Here is an 18,424-nt window from a genome sequence, read left to right as displayed (position 1 = left end):
CCCCCCTGGATAATTCCAAAATTGTCCCGTTAATCGACCGATTATCATCAATCCCCTCGAAAATCAATTACCACGTTGACAAAGTCAACTCCCCGTCCTGCCCCGGCGCCTCCCCAAAAAGATACCATCATTCAGCATTCCCCCTCTCCGCCCAAAAATAGGGCTATCGAAGGGCTCCGTAAATTTAAAGAAAGAAAAGACTTTACAAATTTACGTTCAGAAATTTCTATGAAAAAAATCCGCCAAAAATAACTTATATGGCAAAATCAAGATGTATAAATTTTTCGTATTAAACATTAACAACAGCAAACGACAGCAAAGTTGAATAATTTTCAATAGAAATTGGCGCGAAAAAAAACAAACAAATAAACTTACACTTGGCATATATGTTCCATATTTGGTAGAAATAAAATAATACATTTGATATAGTAAAATAATATTTATTTCATCCGAGGGAAGGAGGAGCAAGCAAACTTACATTTGGCTTAACACATGAATCTCCATCCACCTTTTATTATTGACGACACCCCCCCTCAAAAACCCCCCTGGATAATTCCAAAATTGTCCCGTTAATCGACCGATTATCATCGATCCCCTCGAAAATCAATTACCACGTTGACAAAGTCACCTCCCCGTCCCGCTGCCCAGCAGACCCCGTCCTGCCCCGGCGTCGCCCCAAAACTTTCATAGATAGCATCAGCATTCCCCCTCGCCACACAAAAATAGCCCTATCGAAGGGCTCCCCCGACTCGATCGTCCCCAAAATAACTGTCCCATCCCACCTGCCCCCCACTCGTTTAATCTCCCCCCCCCGGTGCAATGACATCTCCCCCATCTTCACCCACACGAAATCCCCCTCATCCCGCCTGCGGAGCCCAAAGCCCCCTGGCAGTTGGAGCAACGCCTGCGCAAGACTCCCCCGCCACCGCCGCATGCAGCGAAACATTATTGATCCCGCCAAGTGGTTGCTCAGGTGGTACTCGCCAAACGCAAAATCCCAAATTTGCTCGGCGCGCAATCGCGTGGTGCCTACGATCACAGTAGCAACTGTTCACATGAGTTGAACCATACTTATCCGCATAGACAGTGCAGTGAGTGAACTTGAGTCTCGGCCGGCTGTCGTTCATTGTCTAACGTGGGTGCCAAAAGCCAAGAAAATACGGAAATCATTAAATAAAAAAACGTTTAAACCCGTGAATTCAAATGAACATCGATTGACATTTGATGTTTCATTCCTCCGGCACTCTTGTACCTCTGCTTACGAATTACCTCTCCCGTTGGCATAATTTTCCTTCCATTTTCCTCCGCATATTATTTATTAATTCCATTCCCTCGGTCTCGATGCTAAAAACCAAAGTTCACGTTTTCCACTACATCTTGACCCAGATTAATTATTCAAAGTCCATTAATTTATCAGCAATGCAGAACCACAGAGTGACGGATCGATGATATTCACACGAGTTGATTTTTCGTTGTTGATTTTTAAAAAATTCAAGAATTGATAGAATATTTTCATTTTCAATCTTCCCTTCTCGCGATTGCGCTCAAAATATGAAACACTCATTATTGTCGAAAAAACGGTCATGAAGATGTTTTTTTTACGAAAAATGATCATCCCTTTCTAATCGAATTATTCCAGAGGTGTCAAGTGACTCCACGGATTTGAATACCTTGAGGGCTTCAATCGTAACTAGACAATAGAACATAGTAAACATGAGGGAGAGGTACGTGACAACGTGTGCGACATGTCGAAGCATGTCGGCGTGACTGTCCGCACCGATGGGAGGATTTTAATAAAATCCGGAAGACCTTGGACATGTGCTATCGCTGGTAATTGCTGCAGCGTGTGATCAGTCTGGTGTGTTCTATGCAGTCTAGTGAGAGACGGCTATTCCCACGGATGCGGACGGTTGTAATCTGGTTGGAATAAGGTAATTCAAAGTGTTTCGCAATGGCCAAGCCAGACAAATGCGGTGGGGAAGCAGCTTGGGGTAGGTCAGGTGATCTTGACGCCGTATTTCTCCGATTCGTGATTTTTAGATGCAATTGCTTTGTTCACGACATTTGCAATGCCTTTATTGTTGTATTTTTGTTATTGTATTGCACTGTTAGAAATTTTTTGACATTTCATGGAAGATGTTGTAGTAAGTCTCATGAGAGTGACACTGAATCGAATTTAGGAAAAAAATGGCTATGAAATTTCAAGTTTTAAGTAGAATTCACGGAAATTCATGAGTTTTTAGTGGGACATGAATATTTAGGAACAAAATGCTGTGAATTTTCAATTTTTCCCTGAATTTTCCTGATTTTTCTGAATTTTCCTAGAATAATTGAACTGAAAAATCGACTATTTTATTGATTTCGAAATCATTTGAACAGAAAATCAATGGAATATTTGATTTTTTAATGACAAAATTTCCTGAAATTTCAGTGAAGCTTGAACACAATAAGAATTTCCGTAATTTGACACGGAGAATTCATACAAAAATTTTTAACAATGTGGGAAAATTATTAGAAGTGATCGATTGAATTGCGGCTATTTGCGAGCATTCTCCTAATTTTAGTCGTTTATGTCATCGTGCTAAACACTTCTGTGGGCTTTATTAGAACTATTATGCCGGCATCTGAATGATCCATTACATTGAAAAGCCCCGTTGACAACTGTGAGTGGCGTTATACCATCGACCTAGTTCAGGGAAATAGCTTCTAGAAGGCTGGGGGCTGGGGACAGCAGTGCTTGGGAACAATACTTGGGTTCTGACGGGGATTTAATGCCTCGGAGTTTTGTCCTTTTTGTTTTCCCTGTGATGTTATTTTCTGGGATCATGCGACGATGTGCTCGAGTGCTTTATTATGACGGAAGTCGGGTAGGACTCGAGACGATCCAATTTTCCTCGGGCCGAGTCCACGTGACGGGGAGCGCTAGCGATTTCCATTGCTCTATTCATTCTGTTTCATTTTTAGTTTGCAATGATGAAATGAGTGGATCAGCATTGAGTCAAGTTGGGAAGACAATTTATCTTCACAAAACGTTTAAATACTATTTTGAAGTGTATCTTAGATTTCTAAAGTTATTAATTTTTTTGTATTCGTAATTAGAACGATTGTCTTATCGAATTTATGTCGTTGATTCTCCGGGTACCATATTGTTATTATTCATTTATAGGTTATTATTCAATTTATCATATGCCGTGAAGTTTTTTTTGTTACGTTAAAACTTTTGGTACAAAAGAAAAAAAATTGAATTTTTTGTGACAAAACATAGTACAACCTCATGTAAATTGAATTAATTAATTATTGCTGAATATTTCAAGGGATTTTCCTTGAAATTTCAGTGAATTTTTCCATCAGTTTAATCTATGAACAGAAATAAGTTTAGTAGTGCTTTTTTTTCAAGTTCTGTTCAATAATAATTTTTAATTACTCTTGGTTTTATTTCGTTTGTATTAAGACATCGATCCCGGAGAAATAGTAAAAATGTTGAGCACCGAATCGCTGTCTAATAGACGCCCACGTCTGAGAGTTGGGGGGAAAGTACATGTGTTCGGACATAACACTTGGGTTCTGACAGTGAATTAATACCTCGGGGGTTTCTCTTTTATTTCTTCGTGATGTTATTTTTCGGGATCATGCCGCGATTAGTTCGAGGGGTTCAATGCGAAGGAAATGATTTAGAATTTGTGGAGGTGATCCCATTTTCCTTTGGTCGAGTCCACGTGACAGTGAACGCAGGCCATTTCCGTTTCCATATGCAAGAGAAAGAGAATTAAAAAAATATTTTTTCGTCACAAAACATTTTTTAATTCCATTTAAATAATTCCATTTGAAATAATAATAATAATAATAATAATAATAATAATAATAATAATGAGTTTCAAGGGAAATTTCCCATCGAGTGAATCTCTGGAAAGAATAATTTGTATTTTACTTTGTTCGTTCGTCTTATTTAATACAACTTATTTAAAATTAAATGAAGAATAAGCAAATTATTATTTTGAAGAATTATTATTTAATTCATATTTTGGAATATAAATCAATCTAGAAGCAATAGTAACAATGTTAAGCACCTAATCGCTGTTTAATTGACACCGATAATCGGAAGCCTGGGGAAAAACTACAAGTGTTCGAACATACCACTTGGGTTCTGGCAGTGAATTAATACCTCGGGGGTTATCTGTCTCTTATTTCCTTGTGATATTATTTTCCGGGGTCATGCAATGACGTATTCAAGCGGTTCGATACGACGAAAATGTTGCAGGGTTTATCGAGACGATCGAATTTCGAAACTGGTCGAGTCCACGTGACACGGAGTGCAGATCAACTAACGAGTGACTAATGGTCATGTTAAAATGAAGGCGTGAGCGCTCGGATTAATTCATTTGATGACAACCCGTAGAGGAGTCCATCATGGGAGCGGACTACATGATAACAGGTGAGTTCCTGTCGTTTGTGATTTATTACGTTTGATTTTTGAATAATCATTATTTTGTTGTGATGATAATTGGTGATAGTACGGGAATAAGGAGGTTTTTAAAGGATGTATTGAACGGGAAAAAAATTCTCGAATTGAGAAGGAAATATTATTGATCTAAGAATCAATATTGTGGATTCAAGAAGAAAAAATCGGTGACTCGGAAATTTTTCTGTGGAATAATAAAGTTCTACGTATGGGAAAATTAATTATAAGAATGAAATTCTTCGCTTTCGCTTTCTCTAAAGAATTCTCTTCGATTCCTTTGGCAATTCTAAGAGAATTCTATTAGGTTTCTATTCAAATTAGGTTTTATCAATCTAAGGAAACGAGATGACGAACGAGAGAACTCAATTTAAGGAAACGAGAGGACGAACGACTGCAACTTCCCGCGTCAAATCCCGAGCAGTTCAATTTTTTTCGCTTCATATGAAATGAAAATTTCATAAATCTTTTCAATCTTTAAAAAGGATTAGAATTCTATTAAAATTCTTTTGAAAAATCGACTTTTTGTGCCGATTTGTATAGATTATTTGCCGAGAACCGATCGCGGCCCATCAGAATGCAGTATTTAGCGTCACGTGATATGCTGGAAGGAGTTTTCGATCGGATATTGCTTCCCTTAACCTTTCCTGTGAATTAACGATCGTGTCTGGTTTTACTGAAAAATTTAATTTATCAACCTGCGAAACTTGACACTCTCGTTTGTTTACAACGAAGTTATTGAGGAATACCCGATAATTTTGATGCACTCGGGGTAGAGTAGGCACAGCATGGACCGCTCAACTAAGAAATAATTATGTTTTTCGCATCCAAAACTGTAACTCTGAAAGACCAGACTATTCTCAAATCTTGTTCTACTATTCTTCTTAATTTTCTCCAATTATAAATGTTTAATTACTCTTAGAATTCACAAAATTGTCGGAAAGCTGAGACGGATGCCGAGTGATTGGTATTACCACTGCCGGTGTCAACACTGTGTATAGTTGACTTGCTTTCAGTAATTGCCACAGAAAAATTCTTCGGTAGAAAATAACTGGATTTAATAAATAATATCGAACTTTTGCTCAGAAAACATGAAATCTCTCTCCATAGCAAAAAATCTTACATATTGGTCGCAGAATTTTACATTGCAAGGACATAAAAAAGTCGACGGATGATTTTTTCAACTTAAAATTGTCAAAAGTGTCAAAGTTTTTGTGGTAAATACTTTCTGACACTAGATTCTCAATATTGAAAAAAAATTGTGAAAAATGTTTGTGGTTGTGGAGATAATTGGATGAGCGGTGTCACCTGCTGGGCGGTACAGGTATCTATCTCTTCCCCTGAAAAACTGAAATCACGAAAACTGGATTATTTGAATTTATTTTGCGGTTTTTTGATAGATAATTGAGTGAAAAATTAATCGATTTTGATTCTTCTCCGTCAATTATTCTCATGAAATTTTCATTTATCCATTTATTTATTTATTTATTTATTTATTCATTTATCCATTTATTCATTTATCATTACCTGTCTTTACACCCACTTATTTCTATAGACAAAATTTCAAGAGACTATTTTCTCTATAGAAATGAATGAAATCAGAGAGAAATTAGTGGGCGTAAATTCTCCAAGTTCTTCTACGTTGCATTTTCTTCTCTCTTTTTCTCATTACAAAATCCAAGTAAGACGCCTGAGAAAATTTATACCTAAAATTATTATAGAAAAAATCCCATCGAAATAAATTAAATGTAAGAATCAGCATCCGTTGACCGTTTGTCATCTTTTTCTCTTGCAAAACACTGGCAAAAAAGCGTAATTTTCACTAGAATTTGGCGCAAAAAACAAATACCATTATCAATTGAATTCGATAGAACTTTGAAGGAAAGCAGAAATTGTTTATTTTCATGAGAGGCGGAGAAAAATAGAGGCAATAATTTCTTGTCGAAAATGAAAAATGTCTGACAAGAAATTTCTATTGTTAAATCGACAAAAGAATAATGAAACCACCAATAGATTCCTTAGCGGCTGCGTGGGAATTCACTATTGAATTCCTCCATACGTCTCCCAGCAAACTCTATTGAATCGTTCGTATGATATTCCTGATCAAAAATATTTATTCTCCACTGGGAATTTTTGTTTCGTTCATGACACAAGAGCTTATTATTCAACTTGAATGACTGCCGCATTCGAAAAACGTAAAAAATCGTAGTTACTGAAAAAATATTTAGAATTTTATATTCGTCAATGGAAGAACGTAGTGGGTAGAAAAATATTGTTTGCACCTGTTAATAATAATTTCGAGAAAAGGGCGAGCTCTCAAGGGGGCGTGTTCCCACCGAATGGTGAGTCGTTAGAGAAATAAAAATGATGACATTCGTTTTGTAAAGAAATAAAATCATACCATCCTGCAAACTTCTGTAGTTGAATTAGAAATCTAGAAAGTAGATAAAAAGTTCATGAGTATCTGTTCCAATTGACAGTGCATAATGATGTAAAATCATTGACTGAACTCATCTGAAGCGAAAATCACATTTTCTTTCAGTGGCAATTTTACTAGCGGTTGCCAACGTCTGTCATGCCGAATGTCAAAGTGAGTTATTACTGATGAATATCTGTGTTACGAGTTTAATTCCGTGAGAATCTATTCTTAATTACGTTCTCGTTGTTTTGGATGTAGTTAGATTGACGATGCACGGAGAGAAAAATGTTCCAAGATCTACCCTACAGTTTTTCAGATGGGGGAAAGTAGAGAGTGTAGGATAAAAATTCAGTCAGAGAAATGGCTCCTTTGAATTGACTAAACTTTATTTGTTAAACAGCTTGTAGTGAAGCTTTTATTTACATTTAAACTCTTATTTATTTGCGTTTTCATTCACATCAACTGTGTAATTGTATAATTTGTTAAATCTAAAGGAATTCCTTGATCCAAATAAAGACATTATTAGTGAGAAGTGAAAGCATTGTTTAGACGTAAAGAGAACGAATTTATCAACAGGTGATAATTTTTTATTGAATCGAATAAATAATTTAGGTACAATAACAGCTCTATTGAACATCGAGTCTACCGGAAAACAAATATATTACTTAAAAAGGGTAATAACAACTCTACTGCTGCACTTTTGGAAATTTTTATCATATTTTAGCTCCACTGAAATTTCAAAGAATTTTGTAATTGAAAATTCACATTTTCATGGAAAAATTAATGAGAACTGTGAAATAGAACAATTAATGAGTAAAATTCTGGTGAATATTTTTTTATAGTTTCAATTCATTGAAAATTCGGTATAATTTGACACTGAATACGAATTTTTTCACTGAAAATTCAAATATGCGGAGGAATTCTCTTACATCTCGATTTCATTTTGGTCGGTAATTTTCACCCATCTCCGGGATAATTTTCATTGTACATTTTTCTCCGTGTGCGTCAAATTGAGTTGGATTCATTGATGAGTTCTCTTGAATTTGGACCACAGCGAGATCTGTCTACTGCTACGAGTGCGACTCATGGACTGATCTGAGGTGTAAAGATCCCTTCAATTACACGGCATTACCCAGGGATCAACCCCCTCTGATGACCTGCAATGGGTGCTGTGTCAAAATGGTCAGGAATCAGAGATCACGTGAGTTTAATTTTTGGCCCTTCACTTTTCCCGACGAAAAGCGAAGGGAAACCCCTTTTGTTTACACGGACGAAAAAATGTAATAGAAAGACCTATCGAATTCGTTATAAAATTCTATTGAATTTCTATTGAATTGTTCTATTAGTTTATGGCCGATTCTATTGAAATGTTTAATAGAAAATATTCAGTAGAAAAAGTCAATAGAATTCAATTTTTCTATATATCTTATTCTATTGAGATATTGTCTATAGAATTTTCTCGGCTAAAATTTTCTAAGTTTTTTCGTTTGATTTTCTTGATGAGAAAAAAAGAAAAACAGAATGAAAAAACAGAGAATTTGAGTCGAGCAAATTCTATAGAAAATATACGAAAAGAATAAGTTATATAGAAAAATCGAATTCTGTTAACTTTTTCTATTGAATTTTTTCTCTGTTGAACATGTCAATAGAATCAGCCAAAAACTAATAGAAAGTTTAATAGAAATTCAATAGAATTTTCTAACGAATTCGATAGGTTTTTGTATTAAATTTTTTCGTGCGTGTATTTTTGGGACAGCGCTATTTCCAACAATGCAATAAAAAAATAAATTACCATTTTCTAGCTTACGAGAGCGTCCGAAGAACGTGCACATCCCAACTGCAAATAAACTTATTTATGGTGGATCACGTGTGCATGATGGAAAGTACCGGCACTGGTCACATGTGCTTCTGTGAGGAAGATATGTGCAATCGGGTTTCCCCATCCACGTGTTCCAATACCACACTTCTATTAATCCTATCAACACTCCTCATTATCAATTCAATCCTGACGAGTCCAGGCTTGCTTAGTAGGTCACTGTGATTATCACCGTTTGTCAACCACACTTGATCGTTTGTACATTTTTATTTTCCCGTAGAGATCCCGATAGATTGTAGGAGGCCTCGATGTTGGTCACAACTCGTAGCAAAAACAGTCGCATCATTCCTTCGATTCTCAAAAACCTCAGAATTCGAAAACCTAAACGGAGAGAGAAGTTGAATAAAAAGTACTGGAAAATTGTGGCAAAGATTACTATGTGAAAGGTAATCGTGGAGCGAAATTGTGGTTTAGCAAAAAATACCTTTTGTAGGGGATATATTACTATTCGGTAAAAAAACATCTATGGATGCAAAAATTACTGTTCCCTGTTCAGTAAAATTTCCCAAACGGTAGGGGATTTTCTTCTGGCTTCGATGTGAAGGACGTGGACGGGGAATGGACGAAAGTGAAATTTTACCGTACTCTGTTAGAAATTTATTGAAATTTCAGCCACAGCGTCATCTGAATTCTCAATATCGTAAGTTTGAATTTAATTTCAAATGAAAATGTTCATAAAATTTCTCATTCATTTTAAAAATTGAAGAGAATTGACTTTTTCGCGTTAAGTGATCATTGATATTTCAATAAAAGCTTGAATTTTCAAACTCATTGCGAAAATTAAACATTAGATGTGATTCAATTGTAAATATATTGAGAATTCAGAAAAGTTGCTGCCTGAATTTTCCCAATTTTCGACATTTTTCAGTGCCGTATGGACCTGGAAATCTAAAATTACTTGAATATTAAAGAAATTCACTGATTCATCAATGAAGAAATATGCAGGAATTTCAAGTAACTTTGTCATTGTTAAAAATTTCAAGCTTTTTCACTTCAAATTTCAAAAGTAATTTTCTAACAGTGAAAAATGTAATTCTCCGTCAGAAAAATTCCTCCACGTATGTGACTGATTACGCAATATTGAGGAATCATTCATATTCATGCGATGGTTTTTGACAGGATGAATGGTACATTTTACCGCTTCAGTACAAATTACCCTCACGTTTAGTAAATTTTCTCAAGTTAGCAGAAAAAAATTTACTTTTCTCTCGCATTTATTGTCAACGAGGTTCATTAATTATTAATAACCACTAGAGTTGAATCTGATTAAATAAATATTTTGCAATGGTTAATGAATGCTCCAATGGAAAGATGAAAGTCCAGTCAAACACGGCTTCCCAAATGTTCATTTGTTAACTCTTAATGTTTTGTTAATTTTAATTTTAATCCTCTCGAAATATAATTCAAGAATTATCAATAAAAGAATAATTTTGTCGAGGCCGAATCGACCCCAACCCTCAATCAAATTCATCATTTAAAAACAACAAATTCTTTCTATCACTGTAGAAATGAATTCCGCTCCACGATTACCTGACTTGCTCGGTAATTTTTCTCCAACTTTTCTCCAAATTTTTCTCCAGTTTGAGAAAAAAATACTAAAAATTATTTCATCTAAAAGTGACGATTGTGACCAACTCTAAGAGATTAATTCCTCATCATTGATCGCTTTTTCAATTATCTTGATGAGATCAGAGGCATACGAGGCCCGAAAGAAGTAATTTTTTTACCTTTAACATTCAAATAATTGAAAGAACAATAATTACTTATGTATGTGGCACTGAGCCGCGCATTCCGGGTTACCAACCAGCATCGTTCACTAATAATTACCGATAATTAAGAAAATTAAATTGAATTTATTAATCCGCGATAGCGATGAAAGACACAAGAGTTGTAGTTAGAATCCACTGGCTGTCTCGTGATGTTAGATCATCCACCTGTTTAACTCCCAATCCTTGATATTTTCCAGTGTGTCCATTGAGTACTGTAATTCCCCCTCAATGGGGAACTATTCAATGTTAATTAGATGTTTTAGGGGGCATCAATCACGGCGTGTTTTAGCGGCATGCCCACCAATTCGTTTTTATTTATCTGAGAATAGTCAACTGGAAGCTCGTGTCCTTCGAATTAGCTGATTTATCCTCTAACGTTGAAATGATTATTTAGTTTCTATGAAACAAATTTTAGACGATTTTTAATATTCAGTGCGATGATTCTAGTTGAATATTCTCTACATTCTGATGAGTAGATAGACAATTCATTAGGTAGAAAGTTATGAATGAAGGTGTTTCAATATCCGAGGGATATATTCTGATATTTTTGGTTGGGAGAGGACGGGGCGGAATGGACTCTCGATTTTTTTCTCGTGTTAATGACTTTCCTGTCAATGAAAATGATGTTTTTCCTCTTTAATGAGCCTGAAGTCTAGCTCAATCGATGAATGGGAAGGGTCGGTGTCCGCTGCACCCCAAACTCTCTCGTTTTAAATGTTATTGTCTCTGTTGGTACTTGTTATTGATTCCTATTTATGTTATTTTGAATTCATTACCTCTATCGCTCATTCACGCTTATGTTCTAGTCCATGCTTATCGATTTAGGTGTTAAAGTTCTTTCGACATATCATTTGTTATTTCGTTTCAATCGCTGGACGATTCTTTCGACTTGGGGGAGGCGAGGTAAAATGAGTTCTATGATTCATCAATATTCTTAACCAAATGGTGCCATTTGGATGAATTCAGCCTTATTTTGAAGTTTAAAAAATTGAACAAAAATGGAAAAAAAATTGAATTTCTCTGCAGCGATTTCAAGCTATCGAGGATGAAAAACTGCTCATTTTACCTTAACTCTTCTATGGAATTTGCATGTTCTATTATACACCCAATGAGGCTGAATTTCGAACGTATACGAGTTGTTGCTGCTTCCTGATAGTGAAGTTAATCAGGAGTTAATGAATTCGGAGATTAATGGAATTGTTCTGAGTTCAGGTCTCACAGCACCGGCACTGCACGGATGCATGATACTTTATTTTTTATTATTGGTTTTATTTCGGTTTATGATTCTTCCAATCTTAGGCTGCTCGTTCTAAATTCACGTGACAACATTTTTTTTTTTGTATAATAACGAATATTTTATCTTTGAATTCAAGTTGAAGTGACGTAATATCCATTTATATCAGCGAGTAATCGTTTTTTTATATTTTAATAACAAATGAAATAAATGTAGTTTTATTGTTTTTTTTTCTCAATTTAATTTTAACAATTTCAGAAGAACTTTTTGTGCTCGAAAATGAAGAGAAAATAACGAAAATAAGTTTCAAAAAAATTATTCTAGAATTTTCTGATTGGTTTTGAGTGGTAAGTCCATTCAATTCTGATGAGCTCGTGTATATTCAGAACGAGTAGCTGAAAAACCCACCTTCCACCCTGATGAAACATAATTTAAGAAAAAAAACGAAGAGAATGCACTGTGGGCCTTCACCTCGTGACCTCCAATGACTCAACTATTGAAGATACGAATGGTGAAATAACGAAGGATTCAACTTGACGATGTTGGAGGGCTCGAGTTGAACGCGCATATCCTCACAGAAAGGCTTTTTTTGTAAAGAGCCTTTTGCCAAACAAACTTCGTGCACCCCGGGAAAATAACAGACCCGCCGAGGTTCTTTTGGCAAGCCATGCGGCTCATGTCGCGTCATTTGTTCATTTTCGCACGCGCGTCTGTGAGGCCATTTGCCAATTTTCCATTGTTCTTTCATGTGTTTTTTTTTATAAATCAACATTCCTTTTCACTTTCGCTATTTCGGTTACAAATATTTCGTTCAAAGGGGGACCAAGCTGAAACTTGAAAGTCTTCGGTTGGTGAAAATAACCATCGAACGACTCTTGATATGTCATGGGGTACCTAAACAAGTGAGAAAATTTGTTGACCCAACCCATTTTGCCCGCTATGTTAAGGGAAAACGTCGTTTGTCGTGTTTTTGATTGCGAATTTTTGGAAGCGTTGCGTTGTGAGAATAACTAATTTTGGGCTCATGAGTCCGAATATTTTTTGTATTTTTAGACCATGTCCGGATGTCAGTTATCGACGATGACTGAAAAAAAATGTTTAACGATATCAATTTCCCCATTTTCAATCATCAAATTTGTCAATCAAATTGGGTGAGAAAAATTTGAAAAAAGATCATGACTATTCAGCATCAGTCAAATTACATTTTGCACAGAATTATCATTTTTTTAAACATTCGTTATCTGCAAACAAATAATTGAAATTGTTTAACATTTCAGAAAACTAATTTTTTACGCATGAAATTGATTTGTGGTAAAACGCTGAATATGAATAGATTGGTTACGATTCCGAACAAATGATTTTTACACTGATTGTAAATTTTATGTATTCCATAATTTACCAAGAGTCGCTTGATGTCCATTTTCTTCAACCGAAGACTTTCAAGTTTCGCCTGGGTACCCCGTTGATTTTTAAATTGAGGCAATAATGAACACAATTGTACAAAGTTTTAGAGTGTGTAATGCCATCAGAGGATTCAAATACTAGATATCTGGAAACACCACGCGTGACGTAAGTGCCTTAGTCTCAACAATTGTATTCGCGTGGAAATATTTTATCCATTCAAAGTGTCCAGTATTTTTTTCAACTTTCCACCGGTAGTTTTGAAAAAAAACATGACCATTGTGATTTTTTCATTTCGTTGGTCACCTGGCCTCGCAGTCGAATTCCACGTGCCATGTGAGGTACAGAAAGAAAACTGAAAAAAAAATTCTATTGTCGTGAGACATCTCCTTGGGTGTTGGCAGCCGAGCAAGAGCGCTTTTTATATTAAACATTATACATATTTAATACATCTATATATTAATGAGATTGATTGACGATTATGTGAAAGCGAGACAATTATGAATTCCGCATTATGTAAACCAATGACATGTTTTTTACCTTTGAATCTCTCAATGTATATCATTATATGATCTATGTTGCACCCACATTGAGTGTCGAGACGTTGGACGCAGCACATCTCCCCCTCCACCGTTTATGCTGTGATTATTTTGTAAAAAGCGATGAGTGTCGTTGTTGCAGTAGCCGGATAATATTACTCTGCGCATCGATCCGGGGAAATTTACTCCAAATGTTCTTTTATAATTCCCCAATACCAACGAATATGTCAAGTTTCGCAGATTAAAAAATTTTCTAGTGTTTGCGCGAGGGATTTTTCCTGCGAACCTTGACGCATTCGTTTGTATGCAGGGAACTTTGAGGGAGATACTCCGATTCTTTTTGAAGCTTAAGGGGTATTCGGCGGATTATTTTCCCCATCACCATTTCGATAATAGTATATTATGTCATTATCACTCATGGGATTATAATTCGAGTAGAAGGCGAGGATTATAACGTCACATTCGTCGGATAATACTTTTATCGCCGTGTGACATACAATATTCTATATCATTGGCCCTGAAAACCGCGATTCTAAACTCGCTTCGCTCGCCTAAGTGACATAAATAGAATTGCGGTATTCGATGTCATCGTGGTATAATCAACAATTTTTTGTTATTTTGATTGCCAATGGGAAATTATCGGTGGTAATACCCCAAGAGCTTCAAAATTCATTGCACACAAACGAATATAATCAGACTAAAATTTCTTTTTCCTTTGAAAAACTCTATTTCAATTGTTTTCATTGAAAAATTAGCTTTTCGACAATGGAAACCATGGAAACCTGTGGCCTAAAATTACGATTCTGAGGGAAAAGAAGATTTACACTGAGAGAAATTCCAATGGTACTTTTAACTACAAGAGAATAACAATAAACATTGTAGATTCAATTATTACATCAAAGTGAAAATTGCCCCCTAATGTTGATGACACTATTTGAATAGTAAATCGAACGCTGAATCCTAGTTTAATCGACAAAGTTTATTGTTACTGTAAATATAATTTCTTTGACAATTCTCTTGTTAAAATTGCCATTGAAATTTTTTTCAGTGTATATGTCAAGTTTCGCAGATTAAAAAAATCCCGAACGCTTGCGCGAGGAATTTTTCCAGCGAAACTTGACGCAGGAAAGTTTGAGGGAAATACTCCGATTAATTTCGAAGCTCGAGGGGTATTCGGCGGATCATTTCCCACGTCACCATTTCGATGAATAGAATTGCGGTATTCGGTGTCATCGTGGTACAATTGACAATTCTTTGTTATTCTGCTTAACGACGGGAAATTATTAATCGCATGTAATACCCCGAGAGCATCAAAATTATGAGGTATTTTTTCCGATGGATTCGTTGCAAACAAACGAAGGAGTCGAGTTTTTCAGGTAAAAAAATCACGAGTGTGGAGCACGAGTTTTTCCATTCGAATTTCGACCAAGAGAATTGCGCTGTGAGACAAAATCCATCTGTCAGTTCCCACGAGGGCTCACTCGACCTTAAAATCTTTTATTATTCGTATATATATCAACATGAAAAATTACCAGTGGAATTATGAAAAATTATCAGTTGAATGAATTAATTTCCGATATAATTCTCTTCTGATTGGTGCACGGAACGTCGAATACCGCAATTCTATTGGTCGAAAAGGTGATGAAGAGAATAATATTAATAATATTATTTTCGCCAAACACTGATTGTAAATTGATGAAAAAAAAATTGAGTGGAAATTGTTCTTAAAATTGTGGGACTAGTTGTCCCCAGGGAAAAGGATAAATGTAATTCAAAATATATCTCGTTCCAGTCATGTATTGGGGAGGGGGGAGTCAAGTCGACACGCACGGCTTGATTTATACGATCATCTTGCTCTAGAGATGCCGCGTAGAAAAATTGCGAACAATGCTCGTGAGAATAAATTTTTAATTGTAAAAATTTGAATTGTTATCATCGATACTAAAATGAGAGTTTTAGAACGCCGACTCAATGTATGATAATTTCCAGCAGCAATTTCATCATCATCAACTATTATCACAGGTTGATGTTCAATTACGATTGATATTAACTCATAATTAACGAAGAATGATATATGACGTTGTTATGAATGTTAAAGATTATTTATAATGGGTAATTAGTTAATTTGGGATGAGATTGTTACATACGAATGGGGGGAACTGTAAAATATTGTAATCGCGGAACCAGGAAATATCATAGTTGTACGTAAAAATGTGCTCATAGTGCGCGATTTGTTGAAAGACATTTGGAGATATCATTAGGGTAAGGAGAGGACGACTGAGTTGGGAGGAAAATTGAGTGAGTTGAGATGGAGATGGAAAATGAATTGTAGAAATCATGCCATATCATCGATAGCATTAAAGTTTAAGTCTCAAACTGATATTTGTACTTTTCATTGATCGCCTGAACATTAAAGACATAATTTCAAGTTATTTTTGAATGTTTTATTCATCCTCCGACAACAGTTGAATCAATTTATCATTTTTCACGGACTCAACTTTATTTTTTTTGCTTTAAATCGTTGTAAATCTAATTTTTGTTTTTGTATTGTTGTTGTTGGTTTTCGCTTTGGCTTTGGTTTTCGTTCCGAATTTGGAAAATTGAATGATTTGTAATGAAAATGGAAAATGATAAACAAATAATGAACATTTGTACTTTTTATTGATTGCCTGAACATTAAAAACATAATTTCAAATTATTCAGGGAATTTTTATTCATCCTCCGAGAACGGTTGAATCAATTCATCATTTTTCAAGAGACATTTTTCTCTTTATTCTCTTTATTCTCTTTATTCTTTAGTTTTAATTCGTTCTCAATCAAATTTTTATTCTTTTACTGTCGTTTTTGGTTTTCGCCTTGGCTTTGGTTTTCGTTCACAGACATTTCCATTAACTTTACAAATCTCATTATCAGAGTGAAAGAGATTCTTGATAATTGTTGGTATTAAATTGTTAAATTCAGCAATTGTTTCACTCCTTGGTCATTCTTTATTCAGAATAAAATTATCATTACTGACAGTTCTATTCACTCCTCGCATCAGTATCGACTGAGGGGTACTATTGAACAAAAGAGGGAATTTGGAAAATTGAATGATTTATAATTAAAATGGAAAATGATAAACAGATAATGGATATTTGTACTTTTTATTGATTGCCTGAACATTAAAAACATAATTTCAAATTATTCAGGGAATTTTTTATTCATCCTCCGACAACAGTTGAATCAATTCATCATTTTTCAAGAGACATTTTTCTTCACCAACTTATCTTTATTCTTTAATTTTAATTCGTTCTAAATCTAATTTTTCTTCTTGTTCTGTCTTTGGCTTTGGTTTTCGTTCCGAGGGTTTTCTACTGCTCCTTGATATGTCCACACTTGTCACAGACATTTCCATTCACTTTACGAATCTCATTATCAGAGTGAGAGAGATTCGTGATGATTGTTGGTGTTAAATTGCTAAATCCACCGATCGTTTCACTCCTTGGTAATCCCTTATCCAGGTTAAACTCATCATTACCGACAGTTTCATTCACTCCTTGCACCAGAGTCCTCCTGTTATCGACTAATGGGCTATCATCAACTGAGTACTCCGAGCTTGATCTCGATGATGAATTATCGTAAGAGCCTGAATTTTTCGAATTTCTTTGTTTTTCACAATTTCCTCGGTTTTTTCACACTGAAGCTACTGATAGAGCTACAAAATCTTTCACTAGCGAATTTTCTAATCTATCAATCTTCGCAGACGAAAGGAAATTGTTTAGCAAATTAACTAGGGAGTAGAGAAAATAATTGCGTCTGGAAAGATTGAAGTTACATGGTCATTACTCTTGAACCTCACCGTCTATTGTAATACTGGACTTATCGATGCTGAGTGTCGATTCGGTCTTGCCGTTGGCATCTTCATCTTCCATGAGGGGGGAATTCTTTGAATTCTTTGGGGGCTCCGTGTAGTGACGTCCACATGACGCAAATCCCTGAAAAACTAAATCTTCAAAATTCTGATCTTTGTTTCTGATTTGCTTTGTTTGTATTTTGTTCTGTTCTTACTTGGACTAGATCCATTCGGGAATCCAATGAGAATTGCTTGCCAGACATTAAGATGCCTCTGATTCGTCGCCTCATTGCTAAAAAATAAGCATTTTCAAACATTTTCTCTTGATTATTGATGATGAGAGCTTACACTTGGTTTTTCATGGCATTCTCATGTATGAATAGTAATTCAATTAGAGCTGAGCACTATTTCATGAAAATCGACTGTATCATCATAATATTTATACATTTTTTATTTGTTTTTCTAGAACGAAAATGACATACACGGAGAGAAATATTCAATAAAAATTACCAGAAAAAAGACGTAAAAATTACGTTTCGAAACGTAATCTGGGACCGAAGTAAAATTCAATAAAAAGTGTCAATCGTCACGTAAATTCTACGATCTGTTCCGTAAAAATTACTCATCCGTCCGACGCCTCACGGCTAGCCATGAGTCACCGTGAGGGGGAGATTTTAACAACACGTTCCGTAATTTTTCCGGAACTTTTCGTAAAAATTCTTAAACATCCAGGAATTTTCATGTTCTGAGGCATAATAAGTCTTGAAGTTTCTGTTAGATTTTACAACTTCCAGAAAAATTACGTGACTTTTTCGTATTTTTTCGGTGACAGACCCGAAAATTTACTGAACGTTTCAGATTTATTCTCTTATATTCCTATAGAAATTCACTGAAAACG

At 35.3% G+C, this 18,424-nt stretch overlaps 2 protein-coding genes across 5 annotated transcripts in view; one reads left to right on the top strand and one right to left on the bottom strand.

The window, feature by feature from the left end:
- The first annotated feature begins 1,035 nt into the window (after nt 1–1,035).
- Nucleotides 1,036–9,387, top strand: LOC107048620 (protein quiver). 3 transcript variants are annotated; one of them, XM_015271868.2, is made up of 7 exons: nt 1,036–1,135; nt 1,640–1,931; nt 4,259–4,432; nt 6,999–7,046; nt 7,930–8,076; nt 8,678–8,902; nt 8,972–9,387. In XM_015271868.2, the coding sequence occupies exons 3-7, from the start codon at nt 4,408–4,410 to the stop codon at nt 9,091–9,093; spliced, it is 567 nt and encodes a 188-aa protein (XP_015127354.1). In that variant the 5' UTR covers nt 1,036–1,135; nt 1,640–1,931; nt 4,259–4,407; the 3' UTR covers nt 9,094–9,387. The 3 variants fall into 3 exon arrangements, with proteins under 3 accessions (XP_015127354.1, XP_015127355.1, XP_028982644.1); XM_015271869.2 differs by lacking the exon at nt 6,999–7,046; XM_029126811.1 differs by having other exon boundaries at nt 8,678–8,995.
- A 7,431-nt stretch (nt 9,388–16,818) lies between these two features.
- LOC107048619 (histidine decarboxylase) overlaps nt 16,819–18,424 on the bottom strand; it is an 18,321-nt gene continuing 16,715 nt past the window's right edge. For both annotated transcript variants that reach the window (XM_015271867.1, XM_015271866.1), the window contains 3 exons: nt 17,742–17,818; nt 17,533–17,668; nt 16,819–17,319 (listed from right to left, as the gene is read on the bottom strand). In XM_015271867.1, the coding sequence (XP_015127353.1) occupies nt 17,045–17,319; nt 17,533–17,668; nt 17,742–17,818 (488 nt within the window). In that variant the 3' untranslated portion in view covers nt 16,819–17,044. The remainder of the gene's footprint in view (nt 17,320–17,532; nt 17,669–17,741; nt 17,819–18,424) is intronic.

This window comes from Diachasma alloeum, unplaced genomic scaffold (genome assembly GCF_001412515.2).
Source record: "Diachasma alloeum isolate Michigan unplaced genomic scaffold, Dall2.0 Dall_scaffold_00195, whole genome shotgun sequence".
NCBI classification, from domain to species: Eukaryota; Metazoa; Arthropoda; class Insecta; order Hymenoptera; family Braconidae; genus Diachasma; species Diachasma alloeum.
Note: the sequence above shows the minus strand (reverse complement) of the source record. Positions and strands in the feature narration are given on the sequence as shown.